The sequence below is a fragment of the Phascolarctos cinereus genome, unplaced genomic scaffold (assembly GCF_003287225.1).
Source record: "Phascolarctos cinereus isolate Bilbo 61053 unplaced genomic scaffold, phaCin_HiC Scaffold_4;HRSCAF=312, whole genome shotgun sequence".
NCBI lineage: Eukaryota > Metazoa > Chordata > Mammalia > Diprotodontia > Phascolarctidae > Phascolarctos > Phascolarctos cinereus.
The window spans coordinates 723,548,175-723,571,289 of record NW_027555847.1 but is presented as its reverse complement, the minus strand read 5'-3'; the positions used below and the strand labels follow the sequence as shown (position 1 = coordinate 723,571,289).

General features: G+C 46.0%; 1 protein-coding gene and 1 pseudogene across 3 annotated transcripts in view; both read right to left on the bottom strand.

Moving 5' to 3' along the window:
• Positions 1 to 679: 679 nt before the first annotated feature.
• LOC144457152 (ribonuclease H1 pseudogene) lies at positions 680 to 1,221 on the bottom strand (annotated as a pseudogene).
• Positions 1,222 to 7,153: 5,932 nt separating this feature from the next.
• DGCR8 (DGCR8 microprocessor complex subunit) overlaps positions 7,154 to 23,115 on the bottom strand; it is a 36,382-nt gene continuing 20,420 nt past the window's right edge. For 2 of the 3 annotated variants that reach the window (XM_020996341.2, XM_020996340.2), the window contains 9 exons: positions 21,958 to 22,155; positions 21,303 to 21,404; positions 20,500 to 20,598; positions 18,429 to 18,511; positions 13,617 to 13,717; positions 13,404 to 13,510; positions 13,118 to 13,245; positions 10,750 to 10,863; positions 7,154 to 9,637 (listed from right to left, as the gene is read on the bottom strand). In XM_020996341.2, coding sequence (XP_020852000.1) covers positions 9,554 to 9,637; positions 10,750 to 10,863; positions 13,118 to 13,245; positions 13,404 to 13,510; positions 13,617 to 13,717; positions 18,429 to 18,511; positions 20,500 to 20,598; positions 21,303 to 21,404; positions 21,958 to 22,155 — 1,016 coding nt within the window. In that variant the 3' untranslated portion in view covers positions 7,154 to 9,553. The remainder of the gene's footprint in view (positions 9,638 to 10,749; positions 10,864 to 13,117; positions 13,246 to 13,403; positions 13,511 to 13,616; positions 13,718 to 18,428; positions 18,512 to 20,499; positions 20,599 to 21,302; positions 21,405 to 21,957; positions 22,156 to 23,115) is intronic. The other variant, XM_020996342.2, reaches the window with a different exon arrangement.

Sequence of the window (23,115 nt, the reverse complement as noted above, 5' to 3'; positions counted from 1 at the left end):
ATCACACTTGGGTGGGTGAGGAGGGGAAGACAATATATTAGAGAGCTCAACTGCTGGGTAAATGAAAAGACTCTTAAAAGTTCTAAGTCCTAAAAGTCATAAGGATGCTCTAGAGGGGCAGATTACATGGCCCAGACAGGCATCTTTAGATTGTCAGGTCAAATGATATTGGGAGACTGTAAGGCATACAAGCAGGGCAAATGGTAAAGCCAGTAAGTCCTTAGAAAGCACAGATGGCAAGGTTTGTTTCCCAGTCCATTTTACCTGAAGGAAAAGTTGGTGACTCCCATTACCCCATGTCACGTGAGCAGTCAAGCCGTCTGGACTGGTTTCTAGGTGATCTGGAGCAAGAGTTGAGTAAGTCAGAGTTCAGATGGATATGACAGAGATGAGGATATCTGCCTTTCTCTTATTGTTAGTACATGTGAATAATTTCTATGGTTGTTTATAGTATAGCATATAGGGGTTTTTTTGGTTTGTTTATAGTATTGAAGATAGCACATAGAAAAATTGAGAAAGGATATGAAGAAAAAAATTACCAAGGATAGCCATGGAAGATAGCTCCAACACAAGGGAGGGGGGTGGGAGAAGGGTCAAGAGGAAATAATTTGAAGATTATATTGCAGGGTTAAAGAGAATGACACTTTAACGCCATCTCCAAGTACTGAGTTGAGTCTTCTCACTTCCTTCTAGTCGCTTCTCTGGCCAATCTTTGAGCTTCAGCACTGCCTTCAACTTTTGGCAGAGCAGGTACGTACTCCCACTCAACATCCATGTCCTGAGTCATATTATCCAGCTTAGTGAATTGGTCTCTGTGGACAACATCTTTATTTTTACTTGTTTTCCAGCCATTTTCTTTCCAGTTGTCAATCCATTCATTCATACCTGGTGATAAGTTGGTTATCTGTGCACACAGTATGTCTGCCCCTTATTTTGGGCCTTTGCTTGATCAATCCCTTTGGCAGCTGCTTCTAATGATGCTCTTTGGTTTGTCTGTCATCCAGAATGTGTACCACTTGTGTTTAGATCATGGCCTGGTCCCCAGTAGACACCAATACCTCCTTGTGCCCCTTCTCTTCCATTATTTTTGCAGGCATCCTTGACATACACAGTGTTAGGGTCTGATCCCTGGTGTGGTTGCTCATATGGACTTTCAGAGCCTCTAGTCTGCCAAGCATAGTCATAGCTCCTTGGACTGTGTTTCCAACTCATCTCCAGTCTTTCCAAAGGCTAGGTGAAAAAATAAAGTAAGTCAGACCTTCAGAGACTGTGGAGTCAAAAACTTCAAACCCAGCTGTTTCAAAAACCAAGAAAGACAGTGGGTGGGGCTCCAAACTACTGCCCAGACTCCACCCTTCTCCCCCTTTAGTCCTTGTCAATCTTAGCGTCTTCCCCTTCCATATTTTTTGCTTGTTTTAGCTATCTGGGCAAAATTTGTCTCATAGGAAGAGTTTGGTAGAGGGGTTTCTACATGTGCTTTTACAAAGAATTTATATATATGTAGAGGCTAATTGTTCTTCAAATGCTTGTTTGAATTCACTCGTAAGTCCACGCAGGCCCAGGGTTTCTCATTTGTTTTTCCCTTTTTGGAGTTCGATTATGATCAGTTTCATTTTCTGAAACCATTCCATCAATTCGGAAATTTTATACTTGGTAAATATTCCTCCACTTTACTTAAATTTTATATCTTGTTGGCATATCATTGGGTATGATATTTTGGGGGAAATTCCTTTATTTCCTCTTTAGGTGTGATTTTCATAATTTTTTATTTTGCTAAGTTTTTCTGTTGCTCTCCCTGTCACATCAAATTAGCTAATGGTTTGTTTTTACTGATCTAAAAAAATGTTTTATTTGTCATCACCTTATTTTTTTTTCCATTTAAGCTCTATCTTGATTTTTCTATTTCATGATTGTTTGTTGATTTTCTGTTCTTTATAGTTGCATGGCAAGCCATTGATCTCTTTCCTCTCTTTCATGGATGTATTTAGAAAGAGAAAATTTCCCCTAAGGACTGCACGGGCTGAATCTCATAGGTCCTGGCATCTTCTTTCAATGTCATCACTTTTTTTGGATAGAATTATTTCTCTGATTTGTTCTTTGATCTACTTATTAATGTCACTTTGTTTAGTTTCTATTTGTCTGAATCTTTTTAAAAATTCTTTTTAGACACAATTTTCATCATATTATCATCTGTCAAAACTATGTGGCTATGTCTGCCTTTCAGCCTGTTTTTGAGGTCCTTATTACCCTAACACAGGGTCAATTTTTGCAACAGTGCCATGGGAAAAATAAAAACTAGCTATGCACTTTGCATTTCCCATTCAGTAATCATGAAAAATCTACCCTAATGGTTGATTTTGTTCAGATCCTTAACTTCTTTTTTGTAAACATTTCTCTTAGATTTGCTTAGATCTGATCTTATTGTTTTAGAACTGGAAGAGGCCTCAGTCCAGCCTCATCATTTTCCAAGAAAACTGGGTCTCAAGAAAATTAAGAGACTTATCCATCAGACAGGTATTAAACTTCAAAGGTAGGATATGAAGCCAGATTCTCTGGCTCCAAAAACCAGTGTTTTGCTCTTCTCCGTGTGCTGCTTCCTGTAAGTACAATGCTTTCCAGTATATTTAACATGAAATAATATATTATTTCAGCCTTTATGGTGTTTTTACATAAAATGTACCTCAACTGCTTATCTCTCTCAACCATGTATATTTTATTTTTTTTTAGTAAATAGTATCTTTTTCAATTACATGTAAAGATAGTTTTCAACATTCATTTTTTAAATAAGATTTCAAGCTCCAAATTTTTCTTCCTCCCTCCCATTCCCCCTCCCCAAGACGGCAAGCAATCTGATATAGGTTATACATGTGCAAAAGGTTAAGCATGTCCTCATTAGTCATATTGTGAAAAAAGAAACAGAACAAAAGGGAAAACCATGAAAAACAAAAAAACAAAAGTAAGTGAAAATAATATACATCCATCTGCATTCAGACTCTATAGTTCTTTCTCTGGATGTGGACAGCATTTTCCATCACGGATCTTCTGAAGTTGTCTTTGGTCATTGTATTGCTGAGAAGATTTAAGTCATAGTCGGTCATCATACAATGTTGCTGTTACTACATACAATGTTCTCCTGGTTCTGCTCACTTCATTCAGCATCAGTTCATGTAAATCATGAATGTTTTTATATTTCAGGGGAAATTTATTTTAATAATATATATTTTAATGTTATCATGACTGCCATCTGTTTTTCTTAAAATCTAGCTGAAGTATAAGGTTCTGCCTTTATGTTAACCCTGTAGGACATAACAATATTTATATATGCTTACTATGTGCCAGGTACTGTACTAATTGCTTTATAAGGTGCAATTATTATCTCATTTGATCCTCACAACAGCCCTGGAAAGTAGGTGCTATTACTGCCCTTATTTTATCGAGGCAAAGTAGAAGTGAACTGACTTGCTTGCCTAACTAAGGTGACCCAGCTAGTAAATGTCTGAGGCTGGATTGGAACTCAGGTCTCCCTGACTCCAGGCCCAGCACTCTAACCACCATCGAAGTGCGTGTGTTTCTTCTGAACAACAAATTAAGTTTTGCTCTCTGATCTATTCTAAAACTCCCTCCATTTTATGGGCAAGTTCATCCCATTTACATTCATGGTCTGCTCACCTCCATCATTATGCATTTCTGCCCCTTAATCCCTCTTTAACAACGTGTGTGTGTGTGTGTGTGTGTGTGTGTGTGTGTAGACTGGAATGAAACAAATAAGACTCTTCCCTCTGGGTTCAGCCCACACCCAGATTACTGGGTTCTGCCCTCTCTCCCTTCTTGCCAGCTAATTTAACTCCTTTTTGTAAGGAGATCCACCTAGTTAAAATTTCCTTGTGTTTGTCTCTCCTCCCTCTCCTCTCTGTTAAGCCACCATCTTCCTCTCCCAATCTTGACCTGCTACAAATAAAAGGGAGGTTTGTGAGAATCCTCACTCCCAGTTCCCCTCCTCCATGCTTCTTTTCTCATGATGCATCCATTACTAAAACCAGAATGATTTATTTCTAGGATATCCTTTGTCCTCCTTTCCCTCTTGCTTCATTCCTCCCTACATCCTTTATCCTTCCCTCTTGGCTTCTTTCTCTCCCTTCCCTAGACCCCTAGCATGTCTTTATTCCCTCACTGACTCTTGGAGATTGTGGATTTCTAAAGGACCAGTGTTTCCATCACACTCCCAGCACCCACTCCAGCCTCCTACATTTCCTCGTGCGAAGAATGGTGAAGGATCTTGCCTAAGCTACCCATCCCATTGCACTTCTGGCACCATCTCAGACCTCTGAGAAGTCCACATCAGTTACCTGGCCCACTCCACACACTTATTAATACCAATTTCCAAGAATGACTCACCGTTATCAGCAGACGGCCACGAGCACAAAGATGGTAACGGTGACGGGCAAGCCTAATTGGACTATCTGCTACTTCTCTTTCCTAGGAGTTCCTGTCCTTGACACATCTGTCTTAGCCTTCACCTCCATGCTAGTGCGCCCTGCTCTTGCTTTCAATGATGTCAGTGGGTTCCTTCAAGCCAGCCACATTTCAATGTTGTTAACTTCTTACAAAACTACAATACTTTCCCCCCAATTTCTCAACTGATTTTTCTTGGGATTTGGAATTCATAAAACAGATAATTTCCCAAGAAATGCTACTAAGAATCCCATGGAAGGTGTGGAAGTTGGAGTGGGGAGAGCCTTGAGGCAAGGAGACCAATTACAATGTCATCCTAATAGTACTAGCTAGATTTAGTCCTGAACCAAGATGGCAGCTGTACGACTAGAGAAGGGGACATGAGAGGGTGTCAAGACTTACTGGATTGGATATGCAGAGTAAGACAGCAATCCTGGGAGACACTGAAGACCCAAACCTGGGGACACTAGTAATAAGGAAGCTTAGAAGCCCACCTCTCCCTCTCCTCCCCCTGTGGAGGTGGGGCACGAACTGGATATGCTGCATCTGAGGAAGCTGTTGAAAAACCAGTTCAGGATCAGACCAGTTAGGGTCAACCTGAGGACACCTGAAAAATGTTAGTGCGCCTGCTTAATGAACTTCATTACTATTATCTGACACACCCTGCATAAAATTAGAGCCTCATTAACAAGTCATGGGATGTATGACCAAGGGAGGGGGAACATACTTGAGTATATCAAAGGGAAACATGTAAGGAAAGGTGTAACCTGGGAAGGGTTGGACCAATCCCGGCCTGGGAGGTTTCACGCCAAATTCAACTGCATAAAAGCACACTTTCCCTTGCACTCAGGGCCCACCCCTCCTGAAGAGGGGTGGAGCCCGCTTCTGGCCAGAAACTTCTAAATCCTCTGGACTTTCTTTATAATAAATTCTCTTAAAGAAAAAAAAAAAAGAAAGAAAAACCAGTTCAGGGAGAGAGACTAAGGCTGGATATGTAACCTAGTAATCTTCTGCATAAAGATAACCACGGAGGAGACTGAAGAGATCACTGAGAGCTAGCATAGAGAACAGAAATCAAGACAATGTTACAGGCCACCAAGCTAGTATGGGGTGTGATAAAGATAAGGATTCCATAAAGGAGACTGAATGCCAGCTAGGAAGGGCAGTGTTAAGTGGCGGGTATCCGGAGGTCAGTTAGGATTGAACTTGTGTCTGAAGGCAGGAGGCAGTATGGAGCCCCTCCAGAGCCCTGAGACACTTTACAATAGCCAGCATAGAATAACAGCCGGCACTCCTAAGGCTCCTTTAGGTTTGTAAGTCTTCACAAACAGGATCTCATTGATCCTCAAAACAGCCTTGGATCATCCTCTTTTACAGATGCAGAAACTGAGGCTGGCAGCAGTGAAGTGACTTACAGTCACACAGGTTGGATTTGAACTTGGGTCTTCCTGACTATGGGCCCAGAATCCAGTGCACCAAAACCAGACAATCCGCTTCTTGTGTAAAACAAAGGCAACGTGATCCCTTCGATCCTAGGAGGCGTGTGAAGGGCTGTTGCGCTGAAGCTTGGCCCTTGAGGGCCACCTAGCATCTGCTGGTTTAACAGAAAGACAAAGACAGTTCCTTTCTGACAAGCTCCCCAAATGAGAAGTCAGGCCTCAAGCCCCGCTCTGGCACCGCACCCCGCACATAAAACACAGAAGGAAAGCGAGTCAGACTCTTTGTGCTGATGCAGGCTTCTCTGGGTTCACCCCTCTGCACAGCTCAGATCACAACTCCTCAGGCAGGGCTTTGCTAGGCTGAGGTAGGAGGCCACGACTAGATGACCTGGACAAATCCCTTAAACCTCTTGGGTGATGAGGGAGATGACCACAGCAGCCGAGCTAAGAAGGGGCCTTTATGGCAAGTCTGCAGTTGAGGGGGTCCCATCACCCCCACTTCTCTCACGTTGAGCACCACCAGCCCCTTGGTTGGTCTCTTGACTCTTCCCCCCAGAACTCCAAGCGTTCTCCAACTAGCAGCCAGAACGAACTGACTCGACCCCCACACTGGCAATGAACGCAACCTGAAACTGAGCTAACTTGTGGGGTACCTGGCATCTTCGAGTGTCTGCTGAACCTCTGAGGACCAGAGCTACAGGGGTGGATCTCTGAGAATACCCTCATTTCACAGCTGAAGGAATGAAGGCTCAGAGTCCAGCCTGAGCACTGAGCTTGTGTTTTGAGCCCAGCCGGGCACGAACGCTCCCCATCCTCCACTTGCACCCGTGCTCATCCCCGCTGGCCCGGTGTCCTCCAGCGTTCCTATTTCTTTCCTGCCCTTCGTATTAGAAAGACGTCACAGGCAGGATCTGCAGTCAGCCCCAATGCAGGCACCGGGACAGGGACTGCTTGTTTCCCCAGTGCCAACCTGTGGGCACTTGGTGTTATGTCTGCCAAACGAGTGCCGACCAAGTGCCCGATGGCTAGACCACCCTTGGTATATGGCGAGATGTGCAGCCCCGTGGCAGGTGTTCACTGCCCACAGAACCAACAAAGTTACATAAACGTGGAGGCATCTGTTCATTTTCCCAGTCATCTCAGGCCCTCCAATGACAAGATAATTGGAGTAACACTGCTCTTCCACGTCCTGTCCCTAACTGACTAAGCTCCAGGAGGACAGGAATTTGTGTTTCACCACTAAGCTGAAGAGTACAAAGGCAAATGAGCAAAGAGGATGGTCCCACTTTATTATTGACAGTACCTTGAGAAGCCCACCACCCAGAACACACACCCAACCCAGAGCAAGGACAAGGAGGGGGCAGCCACAGCTTCCTCTGGACAGTTCTGCTTGAGGCAGTGAGCCCACGGCTGGCTCCCGGCACGCATTTCCACTTCATGGCCCATGGCCAAGCATTTATCACGCAGATGGCAATGTTCACTCAAGGACCGTTTGACCGGTCCCAGCCTCGCTACAAGCCCAGCAGCCCCACTCCTGTCTAAAGGTGAGACTCCAACCCCAAGCATGAGAGGCTACATGTGGTCTGCAGAGTAGAGTCCACAGTCAAAGGATGCACACGCGGCAACGCCAAATATGGATGGAACTTTGGGTCATGGGTCTCTGCCTGTTCTTGCTGAGGGCAAAGGTCACCTTCACACGATTCAGAGCTAGGAGCTGAGGGATGGCTAAAGCAACATGCCAGCTAGAGCAACAAGGTGGTGCCTGTGGTTTTCACCTGTGTCCAAGCCAACAGCATCAGGTCTGTGTGAGATCTCTGGGGCAGGGTCTGAGTCTGCTCTGGGCCCTGGCAACAAATGGGATAGGGGTGGGCAAATCTTCTACTGGGGTGTTTGGCCCAGGTGGGCTGGGGGTGGACAGTGCTGCCTAAAGGTAAAGAAGGTCAGCCCCATCTTTCCAAGAAGATAGCAAAGATCTCTGCCAAGACCTGTGGCTGCTCGATACATCACCAAGCAAGCCACTCCCAAAGACTGCTGCCATCTCCAGCATTAAAGCTCTATTAAAATGAGAAGCCATTTTAGAGAAGGACTGAGAAACCTAATCTTCCCTTCTCTACACTGAAAATCGACTGCAAAGATCGCAGCCTGTCCACTAGTGAAGATCGAGGCAACCCCCAGAGCCTCCCCAAACAAGGACCATGTATAGCCCGGTGCTGTATGTCTGCAGGGAAGAGAGTCTGGAAACTGGAGCAAGCCAGCCTTTCTCAGAGGGAGACGACAGGCTGCTACCTTTGTCTGTCCCCAGCTCTTGAAAAGAGGGAGTCCTGCTCAGATAAGCACCACGACTGAGGACTTTTGGGGGTACAGAGGACGTGGGTAACACTTCCATTGTTTGACAAAGAAGCCAACAGACCCCCTGAAGGCAGGCGCGCGTTCAGGAGGCTGGCCACAAAGGCCCACTGCCTCAGGAGGCACAGCACCCCCGGGCTCTTGTCAAAGCAGACTGGACTACCTCTGGCTACTCTTCACCAGGCCAACACCCCCCCAAACGTCTTAATTCACTGTCATCAACACACTCCACACATCAAGGCCAAAGTTGCTTTTCAAGAATGCTACAAAAATCTCACCAAAGCGTTACAGCACAGCTCCACAGCCAGCCACACACTGAGAAAAATCAATTCCCTAAACACTTTTGCTGGGTGCCAAGAAGGAAAAGAGGGAGAGAAGGGGGAGTCTTGATATTTAAAAAAAGGTCTCTTTTTAAGGGTTTTAAGACTTGGGTAGAAAAACTAATAAAAACGCTCAAGGCAGTAAACCCATTAAAATCAGCCAATCATGGCATCAGTTTGTAACTGCTGTGCACTAGCAGAGGATTTCAGTTAAAAGAATAACTGTCATCAGTTAATGTTTATCTTCCAAAATCCAAAAAGTAGCTTTGATGCCCAAAGAGAGAAAGAGCTTCACCGCTACAATGAATTCCTCATCATATTTTTTCCCAATTGTTTTTTGTTTTTTTTAAGGAAGGGTCAGGGTGGGGGAGAATCAAACCTGTCCCCCACTCCTCCTAGGAGTCATTCTGGTTTGGGATGTAAAGAAGTGAGCTTGTCCTGCTCCCCAGGCCAGGCCTCCAGCAGGCCGAGCTCTCTAATGGGCTCAAGCCTCCACGTAGAACGTGACTCCATGCTTATTCCCAGTCCTCTTGTCTGGCACCAAAGGCTCTCTGCCAGTGCACACTGTTACAAGCTGAGATGCAACAAAACCTGCCATAAAAACAGCTTGAGGCACATACACAGAAGCCAGCGTTTCTTCATATATCTCTCATATATCTGCTCCAAACTGTACATACTCTGAATCTGATCCGGAAACACCCATCCAATGCAGACACTATGGATGACTGTCAAGGACAAAGTGCTTGCTTTTACAAGGTCTGTAGTGAAGGGTGGTTTGTTAGCATCTCTGCTTGGTGGCCCCCCAAAGAGCCTTTTTTTCCTTTTTGATCAATCATTTAAACATGACCCCTAAGAGGTAACAAGTTGGGGGTGAATGACAGGGCCCAACGGGGCAGAAACAGAAGGACGTGTCTCTGAAGAGCAGCCTGCCGTGCACACAGCACCGGGGGCCGCAGGCCGCGTGTCTCACTGCTCCCCACTTGGGCTGCTGGTTGGCTACACATCGACTGTGCACAGAGGCTCACTGCCGGGCTGAGCTGACTCAACAATGGTCATCTTGGGCTTCTTCCGGGTTTCTTCCTACAAACAGAAGGTCAAGTAGAGGAGATTTTCAACCAAAAGCTGTGTAACTCACCTGACAGTTCAAAGCTGCCTAAAACCACCTACAGACACAGAGACTCTCACAAAAGTCAGGCTGCTCCCTCCCAAGCTTAGTCTAGGAGAAGCCACATCTTCAGGGCTGATAAAGAGCCAGTCTGGCTCTGATGTGGCTAGAACGCACAGAACACCTTAAGGGAATCCAGGAGAGAAACACCAAAACCCAGAAAAAAATCAAATAAGAAAGTGTGACATGGCAGCACCATCATCACCTGGCACCTGGAATCCAGAAAGTCGGACTCTTGTGTGGCCCTGCTACTGGAAAGCCCCCTGTAACTTCCATCAGTCTGTTTCTAGACCACCCTAAACCTCAAAAAAAGTGTTAATGCCCCCCAAGAATGAGAAATGACAGGCTGGGGGAAGTAACAGGGGTCCTGGGGAGATTTTGCTGATCTCTGCACACTTTCAACTAAGGATTTAGGGTTTCTTCTTTTCTGCATACATATTACTTAAATCTGCTCTGATACAAAGCAAGAAGGAAAAGGCAAAGTCCATGTTTTGGCCAACAAATGAGTGAAGAGACTTGGAAGAAAGAAGGCAAAGAAAAGGGGTGGTGTGGGTGAGTCAAGAGGACTGCATGTGTGGGTATGGAAGCATCCCCGTGCCTTAGGGTGGCTTATGTGATCTCGTGGCTAAGGCTCTGGGGTCACCCTATAGATGGTGCCTGAACTGGAATGAATGGATCTGGGAAGAGTGGGTGGGGCTGGGCTAAGGTTAGTTCCTATGGGTGAGCCCCTTTAGCTAGCTCTGTGGGATTCACTCTCCTTCATTCAAAAGGAGCTCTTGTGATGAGGTGACTACTGTCCCTTCTCTTACGATGCTGGCTTTTGGGTAGGTCTCTGGAAGACGCCCTTTGCTACTGGGTAAGGGGGACTGGAAACAAAACATAGCCAGGAAGCAGCTCACCAGGAGGTGACCCCCACCCAAGGCGGCCTCCAGCACTTTTGTTTCCTCCCCTCTGGAGGACTAGGGAAGGTCATGCACAAAGACCGCGTGCTCCGCACCCCTCCCCCCAGCCCTGCCCCTTCGCTCACCCTCTCCTGCGCCAGCTTCTTCATCTCTTCCTGCAGTTTGTTCAGAATGTGTAGATTTGGCTTGTTCTTTTTGGCATACTGCTGAAGTTCAATCACACTTTTATCCGACATTTCCTGTTGAACAACATGACAGTGACAGGCAATGTCAAAAGCCAGCCTTCCCTTCCTGGTCAAAGAATGGCTGAGGACAGAGTCCAGAAAAACATATTTGCCCAACTGAGGCAGGGGCGGCTGTGGGTGCTCTCAGTGTGCGGGGACTGCTAAAGGGATTATCCCCTATTTGCAGATGAGGAAACTGAGCTTCAGCAAAGTTACGAGCTTTCTGCATCGAAGGACTTAAAGAAATGTGGGTCATGAGCAGCCTCTACCTTCCTGTAGCCCCAGCTGACACTTTTAGCCTAGGTTCCTTCCCTGATTGATCTGTCATCTCTTAATTCCCCACGTCAGGCCCCAAGACGGTGTTGGCCTAACAGGACCAATGCTAAGAGCATAGCTGGACAGAGGGGTCATATCGGCCATGTGCCCAGACAAACTCTTAAATGCTGCTGCCGCCTGGCACCGTGACAAATCCCAGGCACTGCAGAACGGTCTCAAACTTTCTAGTGGACTAATGGGAAGAGAAGCTCCGAATGTGGGAGGGGAAGGGAGGCAGGGTGTGAAAGGCCAAGCAGTTGAATTCGGACAAGGAAAGGAACAAAGGGGACAACAAAGGAGGCGATGGTAGAGGGAAGCAAACGGCAAAGCACTTGGTAAGAACATCACGGAATATGGAGGCGGAAGCCTACTCCTTATTAGCTGTTCCCTGAGTCCACATGGTCTCACTGGTAAATCAAGAAGACTTATGCTGTCTAAACCTCCATCAGGGGTTATGGAGAGTTCAAGGATTCTCTCTAATTAGGTTGTGTGTCAGCACACATGGACTCCACCAGAATCTCAGTATTGAAAAGGAGCTCAATAGTTGAGTCTATCCCCTTTTGGAAGGGAAGTGGGACTCCTCCCCACAACCTCCCTCCTCAACAGCTGTGAAGAGAGCGAGCTCCCCTCCCTTCCACTCCAAGGTAGCAGCCACCTTAAGATGAGAAAATACCAGCAAAGCCGAACACCTACCCAACACAGGGCAGCTCCCTTCCCAAAAGGAGGGAAGAAGGAATTCTACAACTGACAACTCGTCCCAATGGCTGTCTTCCAACACTAGAAATACGGGGACACACGACCTTGTTTTTGCCCTTGAATAGGAGCAGACAAAGTTAACTGGGGACACAGCAGAGAGAAAATGCCTAAGGAGATCAGGCACTAAAGGTTATTATACCAAAAGGCTCATTTCCTATAACAGAGCTAGAACGGATTTTAATGGATCTATCCCAAATTCTCATGTTTTTGAATGAAAATTTGTTCCAATTACATCTTCAGCAGAGATGCAGAGACTCTCTTATTTATTGGCAAACTCACATGAAAACCTCCTGCCTTTATCCCAGATTAATCAGTCTGATTACAAACAATTTAGGAAACTTTCCCTCATTGTCCGGAATGATTTTCTCTGCCTACCTTCCCTTCATATTCAGCCAGTTCTACCTGGTGCCATCCCCAGAGGACGGCAGTCAAAGAAAGACCACAAGTCCTGGAGAAAGTTCTACAGAAAGCCTTTTCTAAAACTCAACAACATCTTCTCATCTAAAGCCCCCTTTGGTGGAGCCCTACAATACTGGATCCGGCAAAGAAAGCCTGCCCGAGGCGGGCTCACAAACTCCCTCTCCCCTGAGCACCATGTACCAACACTCCCTTGCAGGGACCATCTGAATCCCTGCCCTGGTGTCTGTCAAGCATGAGAGGATCCCCCAAGGAAGCTGAGCAACATTCAAAGATTGCTCAGCTACAAAAAGTCAGGCAAGTCTCTGCTGCAGGACATCGCCAATCCCGAACGGCTTTGGTTTGGCTCATCGAACTGGGGACTGCGGGCTGGAGACAACAGCAAACCTAGACAGGCCCTTCGCGGGCCAGAGACAATGTGTGCTTGATGGGTTCCGTTTCCATGGCTACCGTGAGGCAGGTTCACTCCGTCCACAGCTGTTAGGAGATTGTAGGAAGGATTCCTGCTGCCAGAAGAGGCTGGACTGAACCACTAAGATCCTTCCTTTCAACACTGAGATTCTGATGAACCTATTTGGCCTGAGACATTCGACTAATTCCCAGTCAAGTCTCTTGACTTACTTGGCATCACAGGGGTACAGGTAACTCTCGGCCTAGGAGGAGCAGGAAAGGATTTGGACAGAAGAATGTGCTTTCACTGAGGGGAGGGGCACAGGTTTTCAGCTGGGGCCACAAAAATGAAACCTGATGACCCAGAAGTAAACAGAGAGCTCCCAATTACCTGTTTCACCATCTTGTTGCTCTCCCGGCCATACATGCGCAATAAAGAGCCCCAATTTTTGACATGCGGGTGCAGAAGTTGAAGGATTTTCTGAGAGGCTAATTGCTTCCCAACTCTCTTGTTTTTACCTATTAAAAAAGGGAAGGAGAAAATGGGAAGGAACATTAGCAGACACAAGAGTGTGGAACTCCAGCAGAGGTTAAGCTCCTTAAACAGGAAATCACTTAATGTAACAGCACAAAGAGGGAAACCATAAGACAGCCTAAGAGAAGTATGCTCTCCTTACACCAGCCCCGGACAGTGTGCTTCCCACACGTCATCACATATTCGCTCTTCTGGTTTTTCCCAGGGATTACTTCAAACTTGATGGTAGTGTCACCCATTCCATGGTTTCTTGAAGAGAAAGACAAACTTCTGTCAAGTGGGGACGGGCTCCAGAGACTAAGATGCAGCAGCCCCAGCAGCCCCGAGCACACAGCCCCCAGGATGCTCCTCTTACCTTTTAAGGCACTCGTGGAGAATCTGATATGGTGACAAAAGTCCCGCCTTACTGGTCAATTCATACACCCGAGAATCTTCAATACTGATATGGTTAAAATACTACAAAAACAATTTAAAGCCATTCTTCAATTTGGAATTCAGCGCAAATGAATAACTATACACCTGCTCCTTCTCAGGTAAAGACACGAGGCTTTAAGAAAACACTGACCAGAGGAGGAAACCACAAGCACTGCTCTTGGGTTTCCTAGAATTTCGAATCAGAACTCCCTTTGTCCATTGTGAAGCATCTGTGCTAAGAGATCCTGACACAAGGAGGCAAATTTGGTCTTACGAGTCACTGTGACTTAATGGGATGAAACTCCCAACTAGACTGCGGTTCAGGACAGAATTTACCTTATCCGAAAGAAACAGGATAAGTAAAGGGACATGGGGTGGGGGCAGGGAGGAAGCTCTGCCTCTTGAGATGACTCACCTTGGCAATACATCCTATCAGTTGCCAAATCGTTCCATTTCTACCCCTGCCACCTCTTGTATGAGATCCTCTCCCCCAGTCACAGCTGCTGACATGGTTCAGATCCTCATCCCCTCTTTCCTCTGGACTAGACTACAAGAGGCTTCTGATTGGTCTCCCTGACTCAAGTCTCTAGCCAGGACAGACCATCCTTCCCAATGCTGCAAGTGACCTTCCCACAGTGTGGGTCTGACCCCATCACTGACCCCGCCCCCCACCTTCCACCACACTCCCTCTCACTTCTCACATAAAACAAAATCCTGTGTGGCTTGAAAGCCTTTCTCAACCTGCCCCTGACCTGCTTCCAGCTTCGTCACCACCTCTGCCCCTTGTGTACTTGTGTCCAGCTAAAATGGCCTTCTCTCTTCCTCTCCATCTCCTGTCTCTGTTTGCTGCTGACCTTGGAGAATCCCCCCTTTCCTTCAAGCCCCATGTGAAGCCTGCGCCCTGATCCCCATAGCTGCCTAGAAGGTGCCTAACACCCTCACCCCAAGCTCCTGGAACCAAAGTGGAAGGTATCATAAGGATGAGAGAAGAAGGAAGATGTGTGTTTAGGCCGGCCCCAGAGAGGGACACAAGAGCTGGATCTAAGCCGTGGAAGGGCTTGGCCCCCGAACAAAGAACCAGGAGCAGTGGGTGGAAGGTCCCACAAAGCTACTTTAGTCTGGATGTCAGCAAAGAGCCCCTGACATTTAAAGCTGCCTGCAAGGGAGCTGCAGTGGGCAATGGACTGGCCCTTGCTGGAGGCCTGTAGGCAGAGCTGGATGATGGGGACTTCGTGTTCTAGTGGAGACTGAGGGTCCCACATGTGGAGTCCAAGGACCTGGGCCAAAATCTGGCCTGTCATTTTACTGTGGTCTGGACAGTGGCCTCCAGGTCACTTCCTCATCTGTAAAAGGAGGAGGCTGCACTCAAGGACTCCTTTATTCCTCTGGTTTAGGGGTTGAACTAGAGGGGCATCGAGGTCCTGTCCAACCCTCAAGTTCTGAGATTCTGAAAAAGGCCAAAAGGGCTGGGAAATCTCCATATCAGAAATCTCTAAAAGTGAGGGCTTTTCTTGTTTAATTCACCACAGTCAGTGCAGGGATCAAAGATTTTCATTAGCAAGGAAAAAACAATCTGGCAAGCTACAGTTTCTGGACCACCAAGGAATAAAAGGGACCATGAAGATGAACTAATTCAGCCCCCTCTGTTTTACAGAACAGGAAACTGAGGCCCAGGCCAAAATGGTAGGTAAAGCTATGACAAGTGAGCCCAGGTCCTCCGAATCCAAACTGTCCAAACCTCTCCTTCCTGCAGACAGCAGAGGAATAAAGATAGGGAGGAACTCTTTCTGTGCAGGAGTTTCACAAATACTTGTCCATTCAATGATTTCCCCACTGAGAAGGAAAGGGCACCTTTGAAGAAAGCATCCACAGGAGGATCACATTTGGAACCCTAAGGAGGGAGGGAGGGAGGTTTGCCAATAAAATAAGAGATTTCATTATCATCATCAAGAAGGCTAATGGGATCAAGAGGCCTAAACCCACAGCTGCAGAGGTGAAGGACAAAAGAGAAGGCTACAAAAACCACAAATTAAGCCAGACCACTAAAGATAGGTATCAAAAAACCCGAGCACAGTTTGGTAGGAACTCAATGAGAGAGGCTAAAGCAGGGCAAAATGATATGCTTTAAATCCCTTGCCAATTGTAACAAAAGTCTCCAATGAGGTAAAAGAACCACTGAAACAGAGCAAGTCCTAACAAGCTCCCAATATTTCAAATGACACACTTAAATTCAGATCTTTTCAGGAATACGTCTACTCTATGATGTGAGTTTAAACCTGGACTGATTAAAAAAAACCAACTCAACTTGATGCTTTTCATTCAAAGCACAAGAGTGGCACCTTCAGGTGGCTGAGGCCCTCACAACCACACCACTGTGAGAATCACCAACCTGGGGATGGGAAAGAGGTGTCATGTCAAGAAGCATTTCTGGAGCACCTACTCTGTGTCAGAGCCTTGCTAGGTGCTGGGAATATAACCACAAGCCAAAAGAGAGACAATGACTGTCCTCAAGAAGCTTATATTCTAACCAGGGAAGACACCACACAAAAGGGCGTTGACAAACTAGGGAGGGAAGTGCCCATGTGGGAGCATGGCCCAGTCTGGAGGATGAAGATGGCTGGTTTGATGAACTGAATTTAGCACCTGTATTTACAAACAGACCCTCGTATGGATCACAGAAATTCAAACATGATAACTAGACAATCTTCCCTACTGAAAGTCATCATCTACTTTCCCTAAGATCTGCTACAAAGCACCACAACTTGAGCTAAAGAGAGAAAAACGCAAACAAAAAGGACCCCACGAAGAGGGCTGGAAAACATGGCCTGAACATCAGAAGGTGTCACTCACAGAGTGAGGCTGCTCCAAAGGCTCCTATGAGCCTGCACTAGGGGACCACAACATCTCCAGGTGCGAAGCAGTCAACCTCAGTGTTGTCACTGATTCCTCCCTCCCCCCTCTCATCCAATCAGATGCCTAGGCATGTCAGATCTACTTTCTTAATACACCTCTTGGACAAACTCCCTCCTCTCCTCCGACACCTGGACTATGCGGTAACTTGTTGGGTGACCTAACTCAGTCCACCTTCCACTCACCTGTAAAAGTGTTCTTCATCAAACACAGCTGTGGCCACATCACTCCCCATTAAGTAAATGTCAGGGGCTCCCTATTGCCCCTAAGATCAAATTTAGGATCATAATAGCTAACATTTATGGAACACTTTAAGGTTTACAAAGTGCTCTCATTTGTCATCTTGGTCAACTGTCAATGCTATTATTTCTCCATTTTACAGGATGAGGAAACTGAAGCACAGAAAGGTTAGTTAGCTCAGAGAGACAGGGTTGGAACCCATGCCCTCCTGACTCTAAGGCCTGTACCCATGCACTGTTCCTAGCCTGGCCCCTCCCTGGCTTTCCTATCTTCTCCTTTATTCCTCTCTACATTCATACGTTGATTCCCTGAGGTTCAGGGACACTGGCCTCAGAGAACACCCCCATCTCCCAACACTGAATCCCTTTGCTCAGTCTGGCATTTGCCCCTGCCCATCTTCCTCCTGACGCTCCCCCAACATCCATCAGGGCCTCTCTTGGTTCCCTCCCCCACTCACACTTTCCTTGGAAGGCACTTCCCAGTGGCCCAGAATAGGTCTTCATGGTACTCATTGTTTTCCCACCCCTTCCCTGAAAGCAGATCCTGGTTTTTGCCTCTTCTTTTTTCTCCAAGGCTTGGCACCGTGCTTGGCACAGAAAGCGTCTAATAAATGTCGAAATAACTTCACTACCACCACCACCCAATCACTACACAATTCTCCCCCTTCTCAACCTCACTACCGTTCATGGACAGAAACCATGGGGAAATGTGACCAGATTATTTCTACAGGGGCCACAAACCTCCAACTTGGTAGCAGATACAGCCCATGCAGACCCAGAGATGATGTTTCTTGACACAATCTGCTGTGATTTTATTAGCAGAAACAACACTTGAGAAGATATACACATGACCAACTGCTTTCTCCACCTGACTTGTGGCTAGAATCTCCTCTGCTGCATGCGCCCCTGGGGGAGGGGGAGGGGGAGGGGGGAAGAATGTCCATCTCCCTGATTCTCTGTCCACCCCTAGCTCTTAGCCCAGTGTCCTGCACAGTGTAATCACCCAAGACACTACTGCTTTCTCATACATTCCCTTGGAGGAACTGGCCAAGACCACGGCCCCTCAGACTTCCCTGTCTTTGTCCAACAGCCATAATCCCCTCTCCCTCTACAAACAGGCTGCCTCACAGTTCCTGAATTCTCCATGTTGACTAAGGCCACCTTTCTCCCCAGGCAAAACTTGCATTTCTGGATGCCTTATCACTGGCCCTTTCTGCTTTCTGAGGGATTTTTAGTACCTCTAAGGCCAGAGGAAAAGAACAAAACAAAGTGCCCCTGCTAGGACCCTGCAGAAGGGGTCCACTAGAGAATTAAGGGGTGAGAGCAGAAGTCCCCCTAGATAAAGACAGAGCTAAAAAAGGGGCCTAAGAATGTTGGAACCCCCAGAACCTGCTGGAAAAGGGAGCGGGATGAATGGGGCCCAGCCCCACTTGTCCTCCACACCAAGGAGAGCACTACAATCCCAACCCTTTGTCTAAGCAGGACGAAGACTCGTGGGATCTCTCCAGGTCCCTCCTAGTAATTCATCTGAACCAGGAAGGGCTGGTCACCAAAGCCTCTGCCGTGGCCAACAACTCTAGACAATGTCAGCTGAGTGGGCTTACCTCCAGTTCTTCACTGTCTTTGGGTTTCTCGTCGGAGGTCTGCTTAACAAAGTCAGGGATGAGAATTTCCAGTGTGGCTCGGGCTAAAAGAGTAATCGTTTTAGTTTGTGCTCACTCTTAATTACCATAAGAGGAAAGAGATCTCGAAATTCACTGGCTTGCAGGACTAGGGCAGCCAACGCCTCAATGCTGGGACACGTGCTCTTCTATGGCTAACCCACCAACAAGCCAACAATGAAAAACACAAGAAAACAGGTTGTTCTTCTGTGCACGTGTCCATCGAGGGAAAAGGTCTTAATCCTGGACCTACAATTCAGTGGTCACCCATTTCCTTACAGACCCATTCCTCCTCCCCTCTGCATTTCTAGTGTTCATGCATTGTGTGGTCTGGGTCTGGGTCTTCACTGTCAGCTCAGAATTTGGGATGTGGATGGGACCTTAGAGATCATCTAGGCCACTGCTCTCCCCTTACAGAGAAGAAAGCTAAAGCCTAGAGGTGGGAAGTGAGTTGCCCAAGGTCATACACGAAGCTAGGGGAGCGGCAGATCACAGGTTCAAGCTAAGGTCCAATACTTCCACTACACCAGGCTACTCTTACTTCAACTGGTCCAAGTTTGTTTGGTGCTGAAATTTAAAAGGAACAAAAACTGCCACTCTGAGTAAAGAAGAACCAGGCTGGCCCACCACAGGCTGGCCCCACAAACCTCCTGGCCAAGAAAAACAGCTGTGACCCCGCAGAGTCACCCAATCTCTCTCCTTGCAACACTGGGGTCCCCTTCTTTGCATAACTTGAGCTCACTTCACTCCAAAGTGGGCAAACTTTTAGTCTGCCAACTGTTCTGGAACGACACCTTCTCAAGCAGGACCATACACTTTTCCTGCTTTGTAAGCAGACTATAAAGTCCTTGGGATCAGGGACTGTCTTGGTTTTCATCTTCCTGCCCCCAGTGCCTACCCAGCACAGTGCATCGTACATAGTAGGCACTTAAATGTTTGGTGAATTGGTCCTGGGCCCAATTTAGCCCTTTTATGATGACACACCAGGGTCTCGTGAACTTCAAATGATCTCTGCAAAGGTGACTGAGGCACACAAGGTTGTCGGGGCCTTCACAAAATGGTTGTCTGTTGTATTGTAAAAGCTCTCATGCCTACTCTTCTGTTTTTCTGTCTCCACCTCCCACCAGGCTGTCTGTCACCTCTCCTTCTGTCACTGCTATCAGCACAACTGTCCTGCCCCCACCTGCCCCCTCTATCAACGTGCTGCTGTTTCAGTTCTGTGGCCTGGAAATGGCTGGACTGATTCCCAAGAAAAGCCTGCAGGGCTTCCCAAAGGGTCAAGTGCACTTAGTTGGCACCAATGGGTGTGTATGTGTATTCAGGTGCCTTTTTTGCCCCCTCCTGAGTGGGGCCCAGTGAAGTAATGAGTTACGATGAGGTGGGCAGAGCTAAACATTAAGAATCAGTCCTCTTCCGACTGCGTTACAGGAGAACAGCCAAAAAGGGACTTACTCCAATTGAAGAGCTACAGAATTCTGCTCTAGAAACCAGACTTTGGCATCATCGTGAAAGGGAGGGGAGAGGGAGTCGACCTGTGATGTTACTGGTACCAGGAATTCCTGGGTAAGGAAACTCCCTCTACAAATGCAGGCCGCCACCTTTTTTTTTTTTGCAATTTAAAAAAGCTTAACAGCACTGAGAGGGAAAGTGACTTTGGCCAGGGGTTAGACAGCCAACATGTTTCAAGAGGGGCTAACAACTTGGGTCCTCAGGGGTTCAAGACCAGCTCTTTTATCCACTAGGCTGTGGCTGCCTCCATCATCAGGACAAAAGCTCAACAATGCAAAGCAAATTTCAAAGTACAATAAAACCCACTGTGAAATGTGGAAATACAGCTTGGTGACTGATTCTAATGCTTAAACAAAGTGTACTGGAATTTTACCACTTTCAAGCTATCCAATGGTGTCAGCATTCTCTCTCCATACCCAAGACTGCTGCCTTCCTCAACCCCAGACAGAGGGAGGCGGGGACAGTAAAACAGACGGGCAGTGGGAATTACAAACGCGCACGTTACCAGCTTTGTTCTTTGCAAGCTTTTTGCTGCTTGCAGTTCCAGCCCCATAGGTCACTCCATCAATAGTCACTGAGGCTCCAAAAGGCTCACTTGGGTTCTCTAAAAAATGGAAAACATTCTCTTTAAAATATTTAGCCTGAATGAAACACCACTCAAAAAATCCCCTAACACAATGCAGGGTTTAAATTCACTAAATTATAAGTCAAACATTTATGAGTGCCTACTATGTATAGCATTAAGGTACTTTTAGAAAAAAAAAGAGCACTGGGGAAAAAAAAAGCATTCTTCTTCCTGAAGGAATTTAGAATCCAGCAAAGGAGGACAGACACAAGGAGAAAATTTTTACAAAACCCACCACGTGTGAATCAGTACAAACTGGGTTTGTACTGACAAGAGGCTGACCAGAGATCATTGAGGAGGTAGCACGGCCCAGTGGAAAGAAAACCAGATTAGGAATCGAGGATCTAGGGTTCAAATATCATCTCTACTACTGACCCTACATGTGTAGTATGTGTTTGTGTGTGGGGGTGTGGGTGTGACCTTGGGCATGTCACTCCCCACCCCGCCCCCACCTTGACGGATGTCTCAGGTGTTTGGAGGAGACATCTCTAAGGTCCAGTCCAGCTTTACAGGATCTCTAACTCCTAGGATCCTACCTAGGGGCAGTGGGTACAGGACAGGTTAGAGCAGAGTCAGCACTAAGGTCAGCTCCCTTAGATCCCACATTATATGCAAACTCTGTCTACCAAGTTAACAAAGAACAGGCTGCAGATACAGCCCCTAAATGAGGGAACAAAACTTACCACATTCAAAGAAAGTGTAAACAGGGCGAACCTTGAGGACTCGCTGCATGTATTCGTGCAGTATGCAGACTTCTGACTTCCCATTGGGATTAATAACAAATTCTGTGACAAAGAAGAAATATTTGACAACATGGGACATTTAACTCCCCTCATCCCCACAAACGGACATGTGGCCACCATTTAAGAGAAATCAGCATTTAGGAAGCCAGAGGCAGAGGACAGTGAGAAAGAGCCCTTGCATCTCAGGAGACCCAGGTTTCAAACCCAGCTCTTCCACTTCTTAACCAAATGACCATTATGAGAGATGACTAGAAATCCCCAGGGCTTCACTTTCCTAGCTGTCAAACAAGAATCACAATATTTGAACTTTATAAGCCTCAAATGAAAATGTGTATAAAATCATCTCTAAACCTTAAAATGCTATGTAAATGTCAGCTAGTAGTCTTACAGAAACAAATTAGCATATGAATGTAAAGCTTCAGTAACCTAAGTATTATGTTACTTAGACTGGAAATGTTTCATGCACAAATTGTTTATTTCACATGTGGACCATTAAGAAAGGCCTCAGAGGCACATTTTACAACACAAAATTGACCAACCCCAGTCAGCCTGGTTAGATTCTGCTAATTATAAAATTTAGAAACATAAGACTAACCTTTCTTTGTAGGTGCATCATGCACAGACAAAGTAATGAGTTTCTGGTTAGCTGGCAAGATGGGCCTCTCAGATTCTGCCTGCTTACGCTTCATTTCACGGTTGAACTGGCGTCTTTCTGCCCAAGTCCTGAACTTTTTCACAGTGACTTGCTCAAAATCAAAACGCTTCTCCAGATAGTTTCTAAAGTCCTCAAGATCTATACAGGAATTGCCAAAGAAACATTGTTGTTTCTAGTTATCAAATTATGAATAACAATTTGGTGAAAACAAAAACAATTAGCACAGAAAATACACCCATTTGCTGATAATACGAAGGTTGCTTAGAAAACCCCAGAGAAACAATAAAGGGACTAGTATAGACAATTAAGAGTTTCAGCAAAGCAGCAGGATACAAAACAAACCCACAAAACTCAATAGCATTTCTATACAGAGGTAACAAAATCTAAAAGGAAAGGAAGTCCTATTAAAACAACTACCAAATGCATAAAATAACTGAGTCAATCTACTAAGGTACATTGGAGGCTTTTACAAAACACTCTATTTCTAAAGCATAAAAAGAAAAAGTGCAGTAATGGAGGGATCTTCAACTGCTAACTGGTCATACCAATACAATAAAAATGAAAATATTACCTAAACTGATTTACAGACTTAGTGCTATATTAAACTACTAAAGGGATACCTGAAGGAGCTACATAACAACAAAATTAATTCAGAAGAACAAAAGGTTTACAATTTCAAGGGGTGGAAAAGGCAGAAGGAGGAATAAGGAATAACTAGTTCTTCCAGATAACAAGTTACAACAAAACAGTTAAAATAAAAAACTATTTGATACCGATTAAAAAATAGAAAAGTAGATCGGTAGAACAGACTAGAGAAGGGCAGCTAGGTGATGAAATGGAGAGAGTGTCAAGCCTGAAGTCAGGAAGACTCATCTCCCTGAGTTCAAATCTGGCCTCAGACACATACAAGCTGTGTGATGCTGGGCAAGTCATTTAACCCTGTTTGCTTCAGTTTTCTCATCTGTAAAATGAGCTCGAGATGGAAATGGCAAGCCATTCTAGTATCTTTGCCAAGAAAACCCCAAATGGGGTCATGAAGAGTTAGACATGACTAAAACAACTGAGTAACAAGAACAGATTAGATGAGAAAGAATCAGA